At 40.1% G+C, this 22,113-nt stretch overlaps 3 protein-coding genes across 5 annotated transcripts; 1 reads left to right on the top strand and 2 right to left on the bottom strand.

Annotated features, from left to right (window-relative positions):
• Nucleotides 1–2,162: 2,162 nt before the first annotated feature.
• Nucleotides 2,163–10,769, bottom strand: LOC114364111 (uncharacterized). Of its 3 annotated transcripts, none has more exons than XM_028320116.1 (5): nt 10,416–10,769; nt 8,852–9,064; nt 5,583–5,772; nt 4,644–4,877; nt 2,163–3,358 (listed from the first exon to the last, which is right to left on the bottom strand). In XM_028320116.1, exons 1-5 carry the CDS (start codon nt 10,503–10,505, stop codon nt 3,231–3,233), a joined length of 855 nt encoding a protein of 284 aa, XP_028175917.1. In that variant the 5' UTR covers nt 10,506–10,769; the 3' UTR covers nt 2,163–3,230. The 3 variants fall into 3 exon arrangements, with proteins under 3 accessions (XP_028175917.1, XP_028175923.1, XP_028175932.1); XM_028320122.1 differs by lacking the exons at nt 4,644–4,877; nt 5,583–5,772 and adding exons at nt 7,344–7,577; nt 8,260–8,449 and having other exon boundaries at nt 10,416–10,762; XM_028320131.1 differs by lacking the exon at nt 5,583–5,772 and adding an exon at nt 8,260–8,449 and having other exon boundaries at nt 10,416–10,762.
• A 161-nt stretch (nt 10,770–10,930) lies between these two features.
• Nucleotides 10,931–15,511, top strand: Kap-alpha3 (karyopherin alpha3). The gene is made up of 6 exons (XM_028320098.1): nt 10,931–11,210; nt 11,310–12,008; nt 12,611–12,853; nt 13,061–13,333; nt 13,777–13,953; nt 14,921–15,511. The coding sequence occupies exons 1-6, from the start codon at nt 11,148–11,150 to the stop codon at nt 15,008–15,010; spliced, it is 1,545 nt and encodes a 514-aa protein (XP_028175899.1). The 5' UTR covers nt 10,931–11,147; the 3' UTR covers nt 15,011–15,511.
• LOC114364101 (uncharacterized) lies at nt 15,392–18,013 on the bottom strand. The gene is made up of 4 exons (XM_028320108.1): nt 17,851–18,013; nt 16,956–17,152; nt 16,151–16,283; nt 15,392–15,613 (listed from the first exon to the last, which is right to left on the bottom strand). The coding sequence occupies exons 1-4, from the start codon at nt 17,920–17,922 to the stop codon at nt 15,548–15,550; spliced, it is 468 nt and encodes a 155-aa protein (XP_028175909.1). The 5' UTR covers nt 17,923–18,013; the 3' UTR covers nt 15,392–15,547.
• Nucleotides 18,014–22,113: the final 4,100 nt, after the last annotated feature.

Genomic DNA, 22,113 nt, shown 5'->3' with positions numbered 1-22,113 from the left:
TAAAAATTAAAATCCAGCAGCCATTATAATGGCTTGCGTTAACTCGCTCTACCTCCTACAGTGTTCGAAATTCAAATCGTCGTTTGCGTTCCATAGATTATCTAAAACTGCAAATGCGTATGCGCACAAAATTAGTTGCTTAAATATGTCGTGTTTTTATTGTTTCGAAGTTAATTAAACCCAAAGCTTACCTGATAAAGTACCTAAAAAATTCAATAGAATTATAAATTATTGTGAATATTATTTATTATTGACAATCGATACAAAATCGATTGATATTAATAATTATCGTGCACTTATTATTTAAGTAAATATTATTAAATTATTAATTAATTTCTGAAATTCTGTAAAAAATTGACGAGTATTCCTGGTAATGTTGACATTTTATGTCATTAATTTACTTTTCTTTATTTAATAACCAAAGAGATTGCACCACTTCATTTTTATCTTAGAACGGTATTCTTATACCTACTTAGAACGGTTTTTCAGCTCCAGTTTTTCGTATGTTAGATCCCTGCATGCTCAGTGGTCGTATACCGGCCGCGACAATGCTCCCGGGTTCGCTCGAGTCTTTGTGGCTCATATAATTGGAGCCATTCACGAAGCTCCGATTGTCGCGAATACGTACGTCTTTCATTAATACCGACACAATGGAGGATTTAAGTTATTCATGTGAACAAGGCAGCGTGCAAGTAGATTCAATTGAGATTGAATGTGAAGAAGCATTTGCATGATAACATTACCAGGGTTTAATTACTCCTCGTATACTACTTTTCTTTGCCAGTGCTAGTCACTGCGTAGAAGAATACTTTTGAACTCAGTGTCTTCTTCTTTAGGGTGTTTTTAGAGTTATACAACTTTAAAATGAAATATGTAAAAATTTATTTGATTCACATGGTATTGGTTTTGTTTAAAAGATGTTCTTATGCCAAATATGTTTCAAAATGATTTCGGGCCTAAGGGCGCCACGGTTGGCTCAAATGTAGCGCAATCGAGATGTCCAATTTTCAATTTCTTTTTCGAGCAACTGGGGCCATACATCGACAATAACGCGACGAATGTTGGCATTGAATTCCGTAGTTTATCTGCACAGTAGTGGACTTCACATATCCCCAGAGAAAATAATCCATAGGTGTGAGATCAAGTGGCAGTGGGCGGGGCACATAGCTCGTAGAGACGATGGCCGTTGCGGCAGGAAAGTTCTCGAGTGGCGACCAGGGGCTGGAAGACGTAGCGTGGGCAGGCCTCCTACTAGGTGGACCGACGATCTGGTAAAGGTCGCGGGAAGAGCCTGGATGCGGGCAGCGCAGGACCGTTCATTGTGGAAAACCTTGGGGGAGGCCTTTGTCCAGCAGTGTGGACGTCATTTGGCTGAAAAAAAGAAAAAAGAGATTACACGATTGTGGAGGCAAATTCAAAGATCCATCACGTGAAATTATGCGCTCATCGAATGTTTCCCGCAATAAATTGAATGTGTCGCGTGCTGGCTGGATGGTAACACCATCTTGTTGAAACCATAGCTCTGCCACATTAATATCATTCATCTGAGGAATGAAAAATTACGAAAATTACGTCGACCGTAATATGGACGTTTGTATGGAAAACTGAACCATGATTCTTAAGATAAATTTTTGCACAATTTGCAAACGTTGTTCTGAAGTAATTCTATTTAATTATGAAATGGCAAAACATACTGTCCACAAATGTACCACCAACTATCAAATTAACTATCACTAGAAACAGTGTAACCAATTTAAAATTGTATACCTCTAAAAAAACACCCGATATTTGTGTGGGTTGTAACAACTAAGACCATTCGTGTGCCAGATTGTTAATCTAAAATTAACCAATCAAAAAGTAAGTATGCTTAAAAGTAGGCTTAGTAGATTCTTAGGAATAAAGAAAAAAATAACTGCTCTATCCATTTGACTACTCGTAAAGGTAAGATAGGTATTATTTCATTATAAATCTTTTTCTTCTCTTCAGTTACCAGGTATATTATATTGATTGGCTCAAACTCAACTTTAAGTTTAAGGTTTAAAAATGAAACTCCATTTATTTAGACACTTTATTGATTTCACCAAGTGAATACAACAACAGTGTCTTACATTTATATTATAATAGAGTTGAAACTCCCTAAAGTTACCCCTTTTGAGTAGGTAATTACAAATAGATATAGGTAATTGGTACAACAGTTAACATCTATCCGGTTTTATAAGTATGGGAATGTTTCTAACACTTAGATTGATTTAAAATGTCTTAAGTGCTTAGTAAAAGAAATAACACAATGTAATATTTGGCATTGAAAGGGGCTAAATGCAACAATACTAACTGAATATACAAACAAAAATAACTTACCGACTTAATAATATCATAAATGCAAGAGATTTGGCAATTTGGTTTGCCCTTTCTTAATCAGTTAATTAAAATGTAAAAAGACGTCTCGGGATCAGAAAATAAATTATTATAACCAGTGTATTTTAATTGAGTAAATACATCTATGACAACACCAATAAGGTATAGGTACAGTGAGAGCTAATGATAAAATGGTAAAATTGTAACGCTAACTGTTCCTGGTGTGGGCGTAGGACCTTCGCGTGTTCAATTAACTCCCAAACTCTCAACAATCATCTTTAGATCAATAACTGAGAGTTCTATTTGATGTTTTCTGTTCTTAATCTACCCATTACATTTCCAAATATTCATCATCAATATTACTTACGCCTATTTTGAGTTATTACATACACAGACATTTTTGAACCAATACATTTAAAGTACAACAGGCCGGAATATTTTCATGTTCATCGTCTTCAAATGATTTAGTTTTAGAAAACACGCTTTTACACGAGTTTGTAGAATAGAAATAAGTTTATAGAATTTCATCTAAGAGCACCCTCAATCTTCGTCGAAGAACCGTCTTTAAACAGGTATATAAGACGAACAACAATAGGAATAGTTCTTTGGTGTTCTCTCCCACGGAAAACAGAACACAAAACAAGGTTCGTGAGCTTTGGCACTTTACCAGAAGTATCCATCTTCTTTCACTAAATATTTAACGCAGTTCTGACCGAAATCAGGAAAGGGAAAGTGATGATCAAACAAAAGCCNCAAAAGCATGTTGTTTTATTTTTGTGCAAGATTGTCGTAAAATACCGTGGTCCAGAGTCACCCATCCTACCGCCACACCGACATTTCCTCCCGGCCGCCGCGGGCCCAATCATAGTCCATGTTTAAGCGGACGCCTGCATTGCCTCGTGAGCTTCTATATCATTTAAATTATCAATAACTATTTCCTGGATGTGCTTCCCGGAGAAGTGCACGTAGTCGTGCGGGGGCTCGTCGACTGACCGTTTACGTACTGAAATAAGAAAACAAATAATTTTATTAGGGTACACAAAATAGGATCTTTGAAAGGGAATTTAATTATTTCGCTTTCGCTCGAAAATGTTAAGGTGCAGAGCAGATTAACGTGCCATCCCTACGTTGTCAATACTCAACCATCACTTGCAAGAGTTTCGCCAATTCTGTCGGGGTCTGAAAAAATGACACCGTTCGCTATAAATACAATCTAAATATGACGCAGTGCACTCTTAATAGTGATACAGATATGAGGGTCACTTAGTATTTTTCCGAGAAGTAAGAATTCAAGTCTAAGTAGGTATAATTAAACTGCGATAAGAAAATGGAGTGAGCACGTACATGGTTTTTAATTGCGAAATCAATAAGTAGTGTATGATCATCAGCAGCTTCTAAGTAGACGTCTGCTGATGGACCGAGGCTCCCTCCATAAAACGCTAAAGCATGCGGTGGTTTTGTACCGTTTAAAGCGTTTGCAACCTTAACTAGGTCATCAGTCATTCAGCGAATGACATAGGTACAATAGAAACAGAGATAATTTGTGTAGGTACCTACTAAAAAGTTGATCAACCTGTTTTAAGGGATGGCTATGATGATACTACGGGCCATATAACAAGGCTCAAGGACCCACCCAAAGGACTATGGAGCGTGTAACGCTCGCGAGTTTCCCTGCGTCAATGAGAAATGAGGAAATTCATAGGAAAACTAAATTACCTGACATAGCCCTCAGAATAGCCAAACTTTGTGCTCACTCACATACACAGCTCATAGAGCCGATGGCCGTTGGGAAAGAAAAGTTCTCGAGTGGCGACCACGAGCCAGAAGGCGTAGTGTGGGTAGGCCTCCCACTACGTGGACCGACGATCGATGAAGGTCGCGGGAAACATCTAGACGCGGACAGCTCAGGACCGGCAGTTGCAGAAATCCTACGGGAAGGCATCATCCATCATCTACAGAATCCATCAGTGGACGTCATTCGGCTGAAACGATAACAATCGTGAAAAGAACCCATGTACTTCTTCGTCGGCCGTTTGGTGTAGTGGTTCGAAACGGACTACTATTCCGGAGGTACCGGGTTCGATTCCCGCACAGTACAAACATTTGTGTGCATGAACATATTTGTTTGTATTGGACTGGGTGTTTTCTATGTATAATATGTATGTATTTACAAAAAAAAAAGGATTTTAGTATGTTTATGTCCGTTGTCTAGTACCCATAGTACAAGCTTTGCTTAGTTTGGGACTAGAAGCGCAGTGTAAAATGTCCAAGGATATTTATTTACTTACTGACGTTCCCGTTTCCCTTCCTCAGTTTGTAGGTGGGCTTGTAATCGCACTTCTCGGCGAAGAGCGAGGTGATCCGCATGCCGTGCGGCGGCGCGACGAGCGCGTGCATGTTGGTGCGCGCGCGCATGACGTCGAACAGGTCGCCGCGCTCGATGTTGAACACCAGCACGTCGGGCGACGACACCATCTCTGGGTCTAGCTCCATGGTGAAGCAGCGCTTCTCGTCCACGATGCCTTGAACATTGCGGTTAGGCGGTTAGATCTTTGGTAAGCTGATCTTTTTTAACCCACCCTGGACAGAATTTATGATAGAACTAGCTTTTGCTAGCTTCACCCGCGAAATTTAGTGTCACAGATCGGCATAAATTATAGCCTATATGTTAATCTGGGTTACAAACAATAATACTGTAAAGTTTCAACAAAATCCGTTCAGCACTTTTTGCGTAAAAGAGTAACAAACATCCAGACATCCAAACTTTCCCATTTACCTATATTATTAAGGCTGGGTTGCACCACCCAACTTTGACGATAACCTGTGCTTTTTGTATGGATTTTGACACATTTTTGACGTTTGTCAAAGTTAAAGTAAGATGGTGCAACCCAGCCTAAGTAGGATATTTAGCGTAGCTAGCCCTTGCTATCTATCGCACAAAACGTAGATTCAAGCACAACACAGGCTGTAATGTATTTTTCGCTATAGATGTGAAGGAGTCTTTAATTTATTAGACGCGACTTCTCCCTTCTGCCACAGAAAATCTATCGCATGCATGTCACGTTGTTATTAGGAAGTAAAGCCCACAAGGAAGACAGACGATCTCATAAAGCAGGAAGGCCCTGGATGCAGGCCGCTACTAACTGCTCTATCTGGAAATCAATGGAGGCCTATGTTCAGCAGCGTGTTCCTGTGGCTGATAAATGATTGATGAAGGTGCAAGTTACCTGTGGCATTGGTCTCGAAGTCGTGGATGAACTCGACCTCGTGCTGGCCGTTCAGGACGGTGATCTTCTCGACGGTGTCGGCGACCTCGAAGCGCTCCACCAGGCGCTCGATCTCGGAGTCCGCGCTTTCCTCGCGCTCCGGTTTGAACGGGAGGGTCATCAGGGTTTCGGCCATCTCCGGGAAACGCATCTGGATGTTAAAATTGTGGTATTTTTTTCGTGCATGGAGCATTAATCAAGTGACCTTTGACATTGAGATAATAAATTGAGAGCAACATTTGCAATTTTGGCTTTAAGTAATGTAATACACTATAATAAATTAGGCTGAGTTGCACCAACTAATTTTTACTATAACTATAACGATATCCGGTGTTTTTGTATGGAGTTTGACAGATTTTTGACGTTTGTTAATGTCAAAGTAAGATGGTGCAACCCAGCCTTAAATTAATCTCTATATCAGTTCAAATCATCTAAATTGAATCGGCTATAATCATTTCTTATGGTTCATGTAGCTTTTTTAAACGTAAAGTCCAACATATTGGCAGAAAATGCCATACCTTTAGCAACTTACTGGGTGATCGACAGATGCAGGAGGAAGATGAATAAGAAAAGAATTAATAAGCTTCTCACCTTCACCAAGTTGAGCGGTACAGCGCAGTATCCCTTGTATCGCATGGAGGGGCCGCTGCGGATGGTCTCGCTGTAGTACATGAGGCCGGCGGTGGCGCCGATGAGCATGACGGCCAGCACGAAGAAGGTCGTGCACAGCACCACCATGTTGCAGTAGGTGCGGTACACCCACACCTTCTGCGGCGCCGGCCGCGGCCGCTCGCAGCTCACCTCCTGGAAACAAGCGAGTCCAATGCTGCCTAGTTTTCAACCGACTTCAAAAAAAGGAGGAGGTTCTCAATTCGACCCGTATGTTTTTTTTTTCTATGTTTGTTACGCGATAACTCCGCCAATTATGAACCGATTTGAACAAATCTTTTTTTGGCGTATAGGTAATACCTCAAGGGTGGTCTCATTTAAATCTATCTATCTATATATATAAAAATGAAACCCGTTTCGCGTTGTCACGGCATCACGTGTGAACGGCTGAACCGATTTCGATAATTCTTTTTTTAAAATGTTTGTGGAAGTCCAAGGATGGTTCTTACGGAAAAAAATATTAAGAAAATCTCTACGCTAAGGCGGTACGAAGTTCGCCGGGTCAGCTAGTTTAATAATAAAAAAACAACCCACAAGGGTGGAAAATTGGGGATGAACTTTTTTATANGAATGACATAGGTACAATAGAAACAGAGATAATTTGTGTAGGTACTAGGTACCTACTAAAAAGTTGATCAACCTGTTTTAAGGGATGGCTGATGATTGCTTACTATGCTATGGGCCACACAACAAGGCTCAAGGTCACCCAAAAGACTATGGAGCGTGTAACGCTCGCAGTTTCCCTGCGTGTCCGTATCACAAATAAGGAAATCCACAGGAAAACTAAATTACCCAACATAGCCCTCAGAATTGCCAAATTTAGTGGTAATAGGCGGGATACACAGCTCGTAGAGCCGATGGCCGTTAGGGCAGAAAAGTTCTCGAGTGGCGACCACGGACTGAAAGGCGTACCTAAATGTGGGTAGACTACACACGAGGTGAACGGTAGCGCAAGACCGGCCGTTGCAGAAATCCTACGGAAACGTCTTTATCCATCAGTGGACGTCATTCTGCTGAAACGAAAACAATCGTTTAAAGAACCCATGTACTTACTGACGTTCCCGGTTCCCTTCCTCAGTTTGTATGTGGGCTTGTAATCGCACTTCTCGGCGAAGAGCGAGGTGATCCGCATGCCGTGCGGCGGCGCGACGAGCGCGTGCATGTTGGTGCGCGCGCGCATGACGTCGAACAGGTCGCCGCGCTCGATGTTGAACACCAGCACGTCGGGCGACGACACCATCTCAGGGTCAAGCTCCATGGTGAAGCAGCGCTTCTCGTCCACGATGCCTTGAACATTGCGGTTAGATGTTTGGTAAGCTAATCTATTAAAACCACACTGGAAATAATTTATGATAGAACTAGCTTTTGCTAGCTTCACCCGCGAAATTTAGTGTCACAGATCGGCATAAATTATAGCCTATATGTTAAGCTGGGTTACAAACAACAATACTGTAAAGTTTCAACAAAATCCGTTCAGTACTTTTTGCGTGAAAGAGTAACAAACATTCGCTGGGTTGCACCACCCAACTTTGACGATAACCGGTGCTTTTTGTATGAATTTTGACACATTTTTGACGTTTGTCAAAGTTAAAGTAAGCTGGTGCAACCCAGCCTAAGTAGGATATTTAGCGTAGCTCTTACTATCTATCGCACAAAACGTAGATTCGAGCAAAACACAGGCTGTAATGTATTTTTCGCTATAGATGAGGAGTCTTAATTTTAGACGCGGCGACTTCTCCCTTCTGTCACAGAAATCTATCGCATGCATGGCACGTTGTATTAGGAAGTAAGTTGGATATGGATGAAAAAAGTGTAACCAGTCCACCCACAAGGAAGACAGACGATCTCATAAAGCAGGAAGGCCCTGGATGCAGGCCGCTACTAACTGCTCTATCTGGAAATCAATGGAGGCCTATGTTCAGCAGCGTGTTCCTGTGGCTGATAAATGATCGATGAAGGTGCAAGTTACCTGTGGCATTGGTCTCGAAGTCGTGGATGAACTCGACCTCGTGCTGGCCGTTCAGGACGGTGATCTTCTCGACGGTGTCGGCGACCTCGAAGCGCTCCACCAGGCGCTCGATCTCGGAGTCCGCGCTTTCCTCGCGCTCCGATTTGAACGGGAGAGTCATCAGGGTCTCGGCCATCTCCGGGAAACGCATCTGGATGTAAATATTGTGGTATTTTTTTCGTGCATAGAGCATTAATCAAGTGACCTTTGACCTTTGACATTGAGATATTATATTGAGAACTCAGAATACAGGTTCTGAGATTGAGAGCAACATTTGGAATTTTGGTCATAATTTAATTAGTTACACTACGGTATACCCTGGGTCTCAAACTATCACTATATCAGTTAAAATCATCTAAATCGGATCAGCATAATCATCTCTTACGGTCCATGTAGCTTTTTTTAAACATAAAGCCCAACATATTGGCGGAAAATGTACTATACCTTTAGTCGATAATCGATAGGTACAGGATGAGGAAGGTGCCTTTAGTCGATGATTGACAGATTACAGATTGAAGAAGATAGATAAGAAAAGAATCAATAAGCTTCTCACCTTCACCAAGTTGAGTGGTACAGCGCAGTATCCCTTGTATCGCATGGAGGGGCCGCTGCGGATGGTCTCGCTGTAGTACATGAGGCCGGCGGTGGCGCCGATGAGCATGACGGCCAGCACGAAGAAGGTCGTGCACAGCACCACCATGTTGCAGTAGGTGCGGTACACCCACACCTTCTGCGGCGCCGGCCGCGGCCGCTCGCAGCTCACCTCCTGGAAACAAGCGAGTCCAATGCTGCCTAGTTTTCTTTTGAAACTTCTTAGACAATCCTTAGACAAAAAGAAGCAACCTCCTGGAAACAAGCGAGTCCAATGCTGCCTAGTTTTTCTTTTGAGACTCTAATAGACAAAAAGAACCACCAATAACCCCTACTCTGGACTGAAATAATTCTCAAAGGAAATATCTCTTGTTCAATTTTTCTCTCGAATGTTTCTGAAAAGTCCAGTAGGAACAAAAACAATTAAGAAGACCAAAATTCGCACCACGAAACAATATGGCGTATGCTGCTTGTGATAAGAATGGAATTTCCCCTTGAGGAAAATGGTGCCATGGAGTATGATTGAGCTGAAATCAAACCTTTACTTATTTGCGGAATAGGTATACCCTACCTACTTTAAGTAGGGTCACTTAAAATTGGTAAAGTTGTAGTTTTGCTAACGCCCATCAGGTTTTTAGTGGTTAATTTCACAGAAACCACAATTTTATGCATAAACAGGAAAATTATTAAAAAAAACATCATCACCAAATGATAGTTATCGGGGGGCACGAGAGTGCCCCGCCAAGTCGTTATCAAGCTTATCGTCAAGACAAACATCATGATTTAGTAATAATAAGAAAGCTTGAAAATTATTAATAACTTGAAAAAATCGAACTGCCTAAGGCGGGAATTACCCAACGATAAGAAAGCCACGATTTCTTATCGTGGCTTAATTTAGAACTACTTAAGTATTTTTGTTGGTTTATTAGGTAAAATTGCTTCCATCAAATTTAAAAGTCACAGGGTCTAAAAATGTTTTGCCCTTCAGGTTAAATGTAAGTAAGTGGAAGTCAAAACCAATAAGTCACTTAATTTTTGCGAAACTTTTTAAATAAAATTGTCAACAGTTCTTGCGATTTGATTATACGGTCATCATACCTGTTCACAATAGGTCAAAAATAATACCCCCAAAAAGCGGGTAGATAAACAAAATATTATTTCAATTCATTTGGGGTAAGTAATTGGTTGTAATTTTAATTTCGCGGGTAGGATCTATAAAGTGGGTAGGTATAAATTGGTGACATTTTAAAGATTTATAATTGTTTCTCAAAAATAATTAATTCGATATTATTGTGAACATTGATGTTACAAGGTCAATAGTTGTTAACCCACAGGTGTACTTTCCTTCCTGTTATTGATAAAATTTGTATGGAATAAAAATAAAATTATAAATATCTATTTATTTTACTTAAAAAAAACACTGAATTACTGGCAGTAAATTGTCAAAATTTAAAATTCAACAGTTGTATTACGAAATGGCGCATTTAGAGAACGTCGAAAAATAAGCAAAATGTCTCAATACTTACGACGTCGTTAGTCGGTTCGACGAGCGGCAAATTAATCGTACTGTCTTGCTTGTTCCGGACCATATTGCTGGCTTTAGTTAGTACAGTCATCTTGATGGAGTAATTCAGCGGGTTACTGCGTCGCAGATGCACCTGGCCGCACTGTTTGTGGCTCCAACAAATAAATCAATACTCCGGGAAATACGCACTTGGGTAGCTTGTTTATTTTCACTGCGCCTGTACCGGTACAGCAAGGACTACATTAATCAATACGGGACAAATTGTTGCTATTACACAAAATGGAAATATTATATGAATAAAAATAAAAGGATACATATTACTACGGTTACTTGGTATGCAATGCACAATTTTATCGCATTATAATGTAATTAATTATTTAATATAGCAATTATCTAACTTAATTGAATAGTGATTGGTTAATTGAATAATCAATTTAATTGACAGTTCGAGTTTGTCTATGAGCTAGTAAAATCATGATGGTACCGCCTTACTGTCCGCCATTATGAGAAAAAAATATTGTCTATGATGTCAAAAAGAAAAGAATTTTGAGGAAACGGACGATTAGTTTCGTGTTGTAGAATTTTCTGTGTTGAAAGAGGTTAAATGAATCAGCAACGTAGTATAGTACCGTTGAAACATGTTTGATTAGTTTTCTACGAAATAATTTTATGTTAATTCTTTGTTTCATTGTGTAATTACCACGCTAGTTCATAAATTGTGAGCACAAATAAAATGGCGACTGACCAAGCAAAAAACCGCATGCATGTATTCAAGAACACTGGAAAAGATGTCGATGTGAGTATATTTTGTGACAAAATTCGGTTTACCATTTTAATCACACGCCAAAATGTCCGTCACCCGGTATACTCACACTCCTCGCGTGTTATTTTTCAGGAAATGCGCAGGCGAAGGAACGAAGTGACAGTTGAGCTAAGAAAGAATAAAAGGGACGAAACGCTCCAAAAGCGTCGCAATGTGCCCATCAACGACTCCACAGACGAGGACGAGATCGAGAGGTCACTGGCGGCGACCAATCTGAAGGAGCTGGTGATGAACGCGGCCAACGCCGAGAACCCCGACGTGCAGCTCATGGCGGTGCAGCAGTGCCGCAAGCTGCTGTCGTCGGACAAGAGCCCGCCCATCGACGAGCTCATCATGAACGGCATCCTCCCCATCCTCGTGCAGTGCCTCTCCAGAGCCGACAACCCCACGCTCCAGTTCGAGGCGTCCTGGGCGCTCACCAACATCGCGTCCGGGACGTCGGCACAGACGAACAAAGTGGTCCACGCCGGTGCTGTGCCCTTATTTTTGCAGCTGTTTATGTCCCCACATGAGAATGTCTGCGAACAGGCGGTGTGGGCTCTGGGTAACATAATTGGAGACGGGCCCGTGCTGAGGGACTTTGTCATAGAGATGGGAGTTGTTAAGCCATTGCTGAGCTTCATCAAACCAGAAATTCCTATTTCGTTCCTTCGTAATGTGACGTGGGTGATCGTCAACCTGTGCAGGAGTAAGGACCCACCGCCACCAGCTAAAACTATTCTAGAAATTCTTCCCGCTCTCAATGTACTCATCGTTCATAATGACACTAGTGTGAGTATTTATTATTTTGGTTCACAATTTTAACCACCTATTTCACCACTTGAATTTCATGAGTGATTTCCAGTAAATGGCTTTGATATAAAATTGTTATAACAGGATTATTAACATTAATGCTTAATGACTTTTGTTGATTCTTTAGTTTTAATTGTTTTTCTTTGCAAAAGTAAAAAATCATTTTAGTTTTTACTAAACTACCTTATTTTTTAAAATAACTTAACATTAATAAGTAGGTATTTAAAAGTAATTGAAATTGAATGAACAAATATAACATTAATAAGTAGGTATTTAAAAGTAATTGAAATTGAATGAACAAATATCAACACAAATTATAGAGAGCCTTTTGTTTAAAGATTTGTTTTTTTGCTGTCTAATCAAACATTAGAGTGGTGATAAAGTCTGACTGATAACCGGCAGTGCAATCTAAAATAAAAATATTTCGTCATTGCTATCATGGATTATTAATAATTGGCATTAACTTTTCTGTCAAAAATAAAATTGTTACTAAGATTTGAATGTTCAACTTAACATTTAAACAATTTTCAATTCTTTGTTATATTTTAGNTAAATAAATAATTCTGTGTATTCTTTTACAGATCTTAGTAGACACAGTGTGGGCAATTAGTTATTTAACAGACGGTGGAAATGAACTTATCCAAATGGTCATAGAATCTGGAATAGTCCCCAAACTGATCCCACTACTATCACACAAGGAGATGAAAGTGCAAACGGCAGCGCTCCGCGCGGTGGGCAACATCGTGACAGGGACGGACGAACAGACACAGATCGTACTCAACTGCGATGCTCTCTCGCACTTCCCAGCGTTATTGACACATCAGGTATGCACTTTTTTGAGAAAATGTTAAACTTGTCAAATTGTGATAATTTTTATACTGTTAAATTGTGTATGTATAAATTGTTTGTTGAATTATGTGTATATTCTTTTTCTGCCTAGCGTTACAAGCTTTGTAATTTCCATAGGTTTGATATAAAAAATTACACAATTAAAATGGCTTGATATTTACACTGTTTATTGAACGTTCCAGAAAGAAAAGATCTGCAAAGAGGCCGTGTGGTTCCTATCGAACATCACAGCGGGCAACAAACACCAGGTGCAGGCCGTGATCGACGCGGGCCTGCTGCCGCTGATCATCGACAACCTGCGCAAGGGCGAGTTCCAGACACAGAAGGAGGCCGCGTGGGCCGTGTCCAACCTCAGCATCAGCGGCACCAAGGACCAGGTGGCCACACTGATCAACTGCGGAGTTATACCGCCCTTCTGCAACCTGCTGAGCTGCAAAGACACTCAAGTCATCAATGTGAGTTTAAATTAACACTGATCCCGCTAGAGAAGTTACAAGACATGTCGAAGTAATTACAAAAAAACCCTGAAGCGATTTCAAAATAAAAACTGTCATGTTTTGTAACTTTCCTAGAGGAGCTTTGATTTTGTTAGTAAATATTGGCCTAGAACTTGGTATGGGAATCTGATGAATGAAATATTTTCTTATTGGAAAATTTATAATAACTAATCATGAAATGGAACCACTAGTCGACACTAACATTTGATTTTTCATATATTATGTAGTTTGTTTGCTCCTCTCCATGCAAATGACAGTCTGGAAAACTGTCCAGTCACTAGGTTGAAGGGATCATTACTACTTATAACAATTTCATCAACTGATTCACAGACATTAATGTCTCCACTGAATATGCTAATAACCATGTAAAACACTATGATTATTACCCTAATACCTTGTAGGTGGTGCTCGACGGTCTGAGCAACATGCTCAAGATGGCGGGCGAAAACGCCGAGCAGGTAGCCAACATGATCGAGGAGTGCGGCGGCATCGACAAGATCGAGGCGCTGCAGAGCCACGAGAAGGTCGAGATCTACAAGATGGCCTACGACATCATCGAGCAGTACTTCGCTGGGGAGGTCAGTTCTCATGACACATTTTTTTGCAAAATACCACGCAAAGTAGCCAAAAAGTTCGCAACACGTCTGGTTACAATGAGGGTTTTCGCGTATGAAAGATCCGCTAGATGGCGGGACGTGGATATAGGGTCTGACTGCTGCGTGATTAGTGGATTTTGACATATCTGTCAATGTCATGTCAAAAATAACCAATCGTGCAGCATTTGGACCTCGCGTCTACGTATTGCCATCTGGCGGATTTTTCATACGCGAAAACCCTCATTGGAATAAGGTTGTGTTACCAACTTTTTGGCCACTTTGGGCGTCACGAACTATTTGACGCTGTTGTACTGACGACAGTCCATCAGACTTTTTGTTGCAAAATGCCAGTTATTACAGTGATAAGATGTTACAGACACTGTGTTTGGCTTGAAGTGCTGTCTGTAATTTGTCACTGCTTTTCCAGTACTCTGAGTATGAACAAATACAGAATCAGAGATGTCAGAGCAAGTCATGATAATATGCAGAATGGCCTCCTCTTGCAATGGGCATCACGATAGAAATAGTATCACTATTCAGTTCATTTTGTCTGTAATTGGTGGCGCATGGCTCTATAGTGTACGTGAATCTGTTTTTGTTTGCACAAGTTGTACAAAGAAAGACGCGTCATATTATGCGCAGTTCAGTTCCGCTATGATGTTATAGGTCAAAGGAACAAGTCAAAAAGCTGTCGAAATTACTCATTGTCTTGGAATGTGTTTTTGTGGAATGTAAAATTTAAATTACCAATATTTTTGTGTTATATTTTGCTAAAATGTTGTTACACTGAGCGAGCAATGGAGCCTCCACTTATTTTTTTAACCCTACAAATTTTAATATGAGCCACTCAGGCTGTCATTAATAACTCGTTCTCTGCCCGACAACACCGCACCTATCTTATATGTTTGAGAGATCCAAGCACAAATTCTAACGTGAGTACTTTTTCCAGGAGGAGGATGCGACACTAGTGCCTGCGGCGGCGGACGGCGGCTTCCAGTTCGACGCGGCGGCGGGCCCGCACGACGCGCTGCGCTTCTAGGCCCGCCGCGTCTCCGCTGGATTCACGAACGATAGTCCCGGCCCCGGGCCCGCCCGGCGACGCCTCGTGTAAATTGTTATTGTGCGGCCCCCCGCTAGGGCTTCGCGCGGGGAGCCCGTGTCGTTCGTCGATTCAACGGGCCGTTACAAAAAGGCCCCAGCACGGCCCCGGCCCTGCTGCGGTTTCGTTGTGATACAACTCTAATGTGATGTTTCAAAATATTTTCAACTTGTTTTCGATTTCGTATTGTGACGTAAACGGACGATGGACATGAAGTGGATAGCTTTAACGATAAGTGCGCGTACGACGTACGCGGGGATGTATTCGCTTACTATTGATGCTTTTGATAATAACATAGTATTTATGTTTCGATTTTAACTCCGAATGTAATATCATCAGAACCTCAGGACTAGAGTGAACACCGTATTTTAAGGTTATCGATTATGTTCTGACATTAAGCCCATTTGTATCTATATACCAATAAATTCTGTCCAATATTAATTGATTTTTATTTTAAATAAGAAATGGTACAAATATTTAGAAAATTGAAGGCAGCGAGTCTTCCGGTGATCTTAATTCCAGCATCTTGAATTCGAAATGTTTCTGAAAAAGAAAAATATTTTTAATACAGATATTTGTATCTGTATACACTTGTAGCGCTGACGCGTCTTTTGTGTTCTGTATTGAAATATTACATTAGGTGTGACGTTGCGTTCGCCTAACTTTGATAGCGCGACCTATACGCAAAAAATGTCAAGTATAGATGACCCACGCTGAACTGTCCCACCAAACTCAATGACAGGGGGGCGCTACCATCGTTCAACTATATGGTTTCCAACATGGCAAAAATCGGAACCAGCGATTCGGTATTGACGGTGGCGCCCCACTGTCAATGTCATCGATAAGACAGTTCAGTATTTTGGAACTATAATCAAGTTGGAAGCTGTGTAAACACGTAAGGCTTGATTTCCTTTTCGACATCGGTGACCGACGTCAGCGGCGCGCACGATTCTATGTAATCATCTGCCGCTGACGACGGCGTTGCAGTGCGGTGCTTCATAGAACATTGTGTTTATTCGTACGCTCGACCGATGTACGCGACCGACGTCAGCGTAGGAGGAAATCAAGCCTAATACTAGCCTTCTTGAGGTCGCAGGCGTAGCACTTGACGTTGTGGTAGGACGAGACGCTAGACTCGTCGGGCGCCGACCGCGCCGTCACGCGGCTGCGCAGCGACATGGCGTCGTAGAACAGGCCCACCTTCTGCTGGAAGCTAGACAGAGAAAGATAGAAAGCTTGAGTTTGAAATAGTACGAAACGAGAATACGGGATGGGCATTAGTCAATGCATGGAATTTGTAAATATTATCCATTGGTGGCTGAATTATTGCCTAAAATGTTAGTACTAGATAAACCACGATAACGTCATCATTTTAGACTAAGGACATCCACCGTTAAACATAAGCGGGTCTCCTACAATAATTTTCAGATTGACCGGTTGGCCTGCATCCAGTCCAGCGACTTCCTGCAACCTTTAATGAGGTCATTTGTGCAACTTATAGGCGTTCCACACTACCCACGTGATTTGAAAGAGCACGGGCACATAATGATAGTGATGCTTCTCATCATTATGTGCTCATCGGCATAGGTATCATGCGCTAGTGGCGCCAACTGGAGATAGCTGAAGCAGTTAGAGGACTATCGCTTAAGTACTCAACAGAAAGGCGCCACTGTAGAGTAAGGTCCTGTCACTTGCCAGTGAATCAGTGGTGCCAACTGTTACTGACATATACAAAAACTCATCATCATTTCAGTCACAGTCCACTGCTGAACATAGGCCTCCCCCAATAATTTTCAGCCTGCATCTAAAGAATGAAAATCCTTCCTGCTACCTTTATTTTGGTGGTCCGCAATGTGGGCAACAGAAACTAGCCTTCAACACTCACTTGGGCAGCGGCTTCGGCCAGTGGTTGTCGAGGCGGTTGACGCGCATAATGGCGTTAAGCCGCTGCAGCAGACCGAAGTTGTCGCGCTGGATCTTGCGCGTGCGCTCCAGTTCGCGCTGGCACTGCTTCAGTTTGAGCGCCACGTGCGGACGGGACGGAGGAGCGCGCGCGTCGATCGCTGGCAGCGCAGAACGCACCTCCAGAGACACGGTCAAATAAGTCAATATTATAAACATGACAGTTATTCTGAATACCTATCTGTACCTTTTCATGTTCACCACTGGTCCGATTTGGATAAAAGAAGCCACTCTCCTGCGCGCGTGAATCAGACTGACCAAGGCCATTTTCACGCGGGAAAAAGCTAGTAAAACGTAGCATCGACAGATATATTTTAATCTAATTCAAATTATAAATCAACTCCATAGGTCAAGTGATAACTAAGTATCACATGAATAAGAAAAAAAGTTATTGGAGGCAAACTCAAGACATAGTTATTTTTCAAGCTAGGAAGCCTTACAAGACGACGCCAACCACCCACAGTCGGCTTGTTAATCTCACGTTTCTCCTTCATAATCATAATGTATGGTTGCCGGTAGATCAATCAAACATTGGCATCTTAATTCAACAACAGTTGAGTTGTAATAGGGGCGATTTTACATCTAAAATGTATGAATCTGCTGTACTGTCGTTTGTACACTACTATCAATCATTATAAATTATCGTGAGTTCGATTCCCGCCTTAGGCAGTTCGATTTTTTCAAGTTATTTATAATTTAGTTTGAGAAGCGACTAATCGCTAAGAAATTAATAACTATCAATCATGTCGCTTTCACGCACACTTCGAGCTCAAGGGTCAATTATCACTATCGAGTTCCGAGATTCATTATGTACTTACTTTTGACCGATGATCTTTGAACCTGCGATCTTCCCACGGCTGGATCAGCAGCTTATCTCGCCGCGATAACATCTTACAAGTTATTTATTGTCAAATATGAACAATGACTGGCTGTTTACTCAGTTTAGTCAATGTTGTGTTGCTTAGATACAATCTAAATCGAGAAAACAATCTTCAGTAGCTAACAACAACAATCTTCAGTAACGTGTTCAATTAACCGATGATAAATAAATATTTAGGTAGTTATGTATTTATAAACAAAAATATAAATCATTATTATGTAATGTACTAATGCCTCAAAAAATTAGGCACTTTTTAGAAAAGAAATCATAGGATTTCAGGATTGGAAATTAGATTAAAGGAATAATCTGGACTAAACTGCCAGGAAATATAATAATTATTAAATAAAACACATTAATACATTTATAATATTTATTTAGATAACCACTAAATAGATATACACAGATATCTGTTTATATAACATACTTAATCATGTCTCATGTATGTATTTCTGTATTTGGTACGGTATTTTATTGTTTAATAAATAAATACTGTATGAAAATATTTATGTTTTCTTTGAATTCGTCAACTTACACGCTTCGCTTTCCTCATTTCCGCAAAATATAATATTTATTTATTTAATAAATAATAAGTTTTCCGACACTCGCGCACAAATTAAGAAGTAAAGGGACTAATGAGGGTTTTCGCGAATGAAAGATCCGCTAGATGGCGGGATGTGGATGTGGGGTCTGACTGCTGCGTGATTGGTGGATTTTGGCATATCTGTCAATGTCATGTCAAAAATAACCAATCATGCAGCATTTGGACCTCGCGTCTACGTATTGCCATCTGGCGGATTTTTCATACGCGAAAACCCTCATTGAAATCAGTTCTATGTCAAAGAAATACTAAAGCTAATAAGCATGTAATTTAGAAAAGAAAGAAATAATTAAGATGAATGCTAGGATTTTTTTAACAGATTTTTGGTGGCAGTATAAAACATGCAAAATGGATTTTCAATAATGTGCCCGACATTATTTCTCTAACAAATGAGGTTTTGTTGAGTAAGTCAACTTTAAATTACCATCATCACCAGCCGGGCTAGGACTTGGGCTATTTTACTACCAGATATTGTTGCAAAGATGCACCAATGCCACTAATGGAAGTTTAAGGATAATTGGCAAAACTTGCATAGTCTGTCAACCTTGTATTTTATAGATATTCATCGTCAAGAGAAAACTTAAGTATAAGTTGAGTTATAATGTTTATGGTATCACATTTTCATAGCTAAACCACAGATCAGGGGGTGAACGCACACCTGCCCCATTATCTCGCCTTAAGTTAGAAAACTAAAATTAGAATAACACAAAAATTCGACGCCTGGAGCATTAGGCGTGCGTTCACCTTAATGCAACATAACGCCGCATTATTAAAGTGTCAAGTTACTTCAAAGTTCAACATCTTCTTAGAAGTACCTCAAATCTACAAAAGAATCATGACGTTATTACTAACCCGTGGGTGCGAATACTTGCTGGGGGGTTACTCCGAAAAACGTTATCCGAAGTTTCGAATGTTGCCATCCCTCTCACGTACAGCGAGATGCCAGCACGAGCGAAGATGACGGATAGACTCGAAACGAAGTTTGGACAGTTTGGAAGTAGCCCCTGTGGCGCGTCATAAGACTTTGTTTTTAACCTGCGGGGGCTCGTCCAACTTGAGGCGAGGCGCGCGTTAGGCCGAGCTCATCTTGCAGAGGTGACGCAGCTGCATGATCTTGATGTCGTCGGTGCCGAACTTCACCACGCCTTCCTGGTTCTCGATCGAGATCAGCTGCCCCACTGCCTCGCGGTCCTCGCCTGCTATCACCTGCGAGGAAGATACTCTATGAGTTTTGGTTGCTTTAAAATTATGGGACAATATTATTTGATCCTCTAAAAACTAATTGATCTTTTTTGTATGTGCACTTTTAAAAATAAATGATGTTTTTTATTATATTTTATCTTTATATTAATTATTGGGTCTATATTAGTTGATCTANAATTATTATCCTACTAATATTATAAATGCGAAAGTTTGTGTGGATGTCTGGATGTTTGTTACTCTTTCACGCAAAAACTACTGAACGGATTTTGTTAAAACTTTACAGTATTATTGATTATAACCCAGACACATTATAACATTAATAAAAACCCGTGTTTTTATTAAACTTCAACCAATTTCAACAGTTTTAATTAAAAGACTCGAGACCCGAGAAAACTCGAGAATTCCCGAAACTCGAGAAAAAAAATAAGTCGAGAAATCAGAAACCCTAATAAAGAGTTAAAAAGGCAACCTTCAAGAGATAAAGTTATTTTGCAAGCGAGGAAGCCTTACAAGACAATCACGCCAACCACAGTCGGCATGTAACAGTTTCCTTCATAATGTATGGGTGCAGGCAGATCAATCAAACATTGGCATCTTAATTCAACAACAGTTGAGTTGTAATAGGGGCGATTTTACATCTAAAATGTATGAATCTGCTGTACTGTCGTGTGTATACTACTATCAATCATTATAAATTATCGTGGGTTCGATTCCCGCCTTAGGCAGTTCGATTTTTTCAAGTTATTTATAATTTAGTTTAAGAAGCGACTTCAATCGCTAAGGATTTTTATAACTATCAATCATGTCGCTTTCACGCACACTTCGAGCTCAAGGGTCAATTATCACTATCGAGTTACGAGATTCATGAACTTACTTTTGACCGATGATCTTTGAACCTGCGATCTTCCCACGGCTGGATCAGCAGCTTATCTCGCCGCGATAACATCTTGCAAGTTATTTATTGTCAAATATGAACAATGACTGGCTGTTTACTCAGTTTAGTCAATTTTGTGTTGCTTAGATACAATAAAATCGAGAAAACAATCTTCAGTAGTCAACAACAACAATCTTTAGTAACGTGTTCAATTAACCGGTGATAAATAAATATTTAGGTAGATATGTATTTATAAACAAAAATATAAATCATTATTATGTAATGTAATAATGCCTCAAAAATTAGGCACTGTTTAGAAAAGAAATCATAGGATTTTAGGATTGGAAATTGGATTAAAGGAATAATCTGGATTAAACTTCCAGGAAATATAATAATAAAAGAAAACACATAAATACATTTATAATATTTATTTAGATAACCACTAAATAGATATAAACAGATATCTGTTTATATAACATACTTAATCATGTCTCATGTATGTATTTCTGTATTTGGTACGGTATTTTATTGTTTAATAAATAAATACTGTATGAAAATATTTATGTATTCTTTGAGTTCGTCAACTTACACGCTTTACTTTACTCATTTCCGCAAAACATAATATTTATTTACTTAAATAATAAGTTTTCCCACATTCGCGCACAATTGAAGATAAAGGACTAATTGAAATCAGTTCTATGTCAAAGAAAGACTAGCTAATAAGCATGTAACATAGAAAAGAAAGAAATAATTAACTAAGATGAATGCTAGAATTTTTTTAACATATTTGTATCTGGATTTTTGGTGGCAGTATAAAACATGCAAAATAGATTCTCAATAATGTGCCCGACATTATTTTTCAAACAACGAGGTTGGATCTAATAAACTTAGAAGTTCAATATCTAATCATGGAGCGTACCCATGCACTTTTGCTTCATTTTTTGAGTAAGTCAACTTTAAATTACCATCATCACAAGGGCTGTTTTACTACCAGATATTGTTGCAATGATGCACCAATGTCACTTATGGAAGTTTAAGGATAATTGGCAAAACTTGCATAGTTTGCCAAACTTGTATTTTATAGATATTCATTGTCAACAGAAAACTTAAGTGTAAGTTGAGTTATATTGTTTATGGTATCACAATTTCATAGCTAAACCACAGATCAGGGGGTGAACGCACACTTGCCCTATTATCTCGCCTTAAGTTAGAAAACTAAAATTAGAATAACACAAAAATTCGACGTCTGGAGCATTAGGCGTGCGTTCACCTTAATGCAACATACGCCGCATTATTAAACGGTCAAGTTACTTCAAAGTTCAACATCTTCTTAGAAGTACCTCAAATCTACTAAAGAATCATGACGTTATTACTAACCCGTGGGTGCGGTTACTTGCTGCGGGGTTACTCCGAAAAACGTTATCCGAAGTTTCGAATGTTGCCATCCCTCTCACGCAAAGCGAGATGCCAGCACGAGCGAAGATGGCAGATAGACTCGAAACGAAGTTTGGAACGTTTGGAAGTAG

The sequence above is a fragment of the Ostrinia furnacalis genome, unplaced genomic scaffold (genome assembly GCF_004193835.3).
Source record: "Ostrinia furnacalis isolate ACB-3 unplaced genomic scaffold, ASM419383v2 OfSCF0415, whole genome shotgun sequence".
Lineage (NCBI taxonomy): Eukaryota > Metazoa > Arthropoda > Insecta > Lepidoptera > Crambidae > Ostrinia > Ostrinia furnacalis.
The sequence above is the reverse complement of the archived record's forward strand: the minus strand, read 5'-3'. Positions and strand labels throughout refer to the sequence as shown.

Coding starts and splice junctions, on each gene's coding strand:
- LOC114364111 (XM_028320116.1), bottom strand. CDS start 10,505: ATGACTGTACTAACTAAAGCCAGCAATATGGTCCGGAACAAGCAAGAC. Junction 9,065..10,415: donor TCGAACCGACTAACGACGTC/GTAAGTATTGAG, acceptor GCTTGTTTCCAG/GAGGTGAGCTGCGAGCGGCC. Junction 4,878..5,582: donor CTTCGAGACCAATGCCACAG/GTAACTTGCACC, acceptor GCAATGTTCAAG/GCATCGTGGACGAGAAGCGC.
- Kap-alpha3 (XM_028320098.1), top strand. CDS start 11,148: ATGGCGACTGACCAAGCAAAAAACCGCATGCATGTATTCAAGAACACT. Junction 11,211..11,309: donor ACACTGGAAAAGATGTCGAT/GTGAGTATATTT, acceptor GTTATTTTTCAG/GAAATGCGCAGGCGAAGGAA. Junction 12,009..12,610: donor TCGTTCATAATGACACTAGT/GTGAGTATTTAT, acceptor ATTCTTTTACAG/ATCTTAGTAGACACAGTGTG.
- LOC114364101 (XM_028320108.1), bottom strand. CDS start 17,922: ATGTTATCGCGGCGAGATAAGCTGCTGATCCAGCCGTGGGAAGATCGC. Junction 16,284..16,955: donor TGGCCGAAGCCGCTGCCCAA/GTGAGTGTTGAA, acceptor TTCTCTGTCTAG/CTTCCAGCAGAAGGTGGGCC. Junction 15,614..16,150: donor ACGCCTGCGACCTCAAGAAG/GCTAGTATTAGG, acceptor TTTCTTTTTCAG/AAACATTTCGAATTCAAGAT.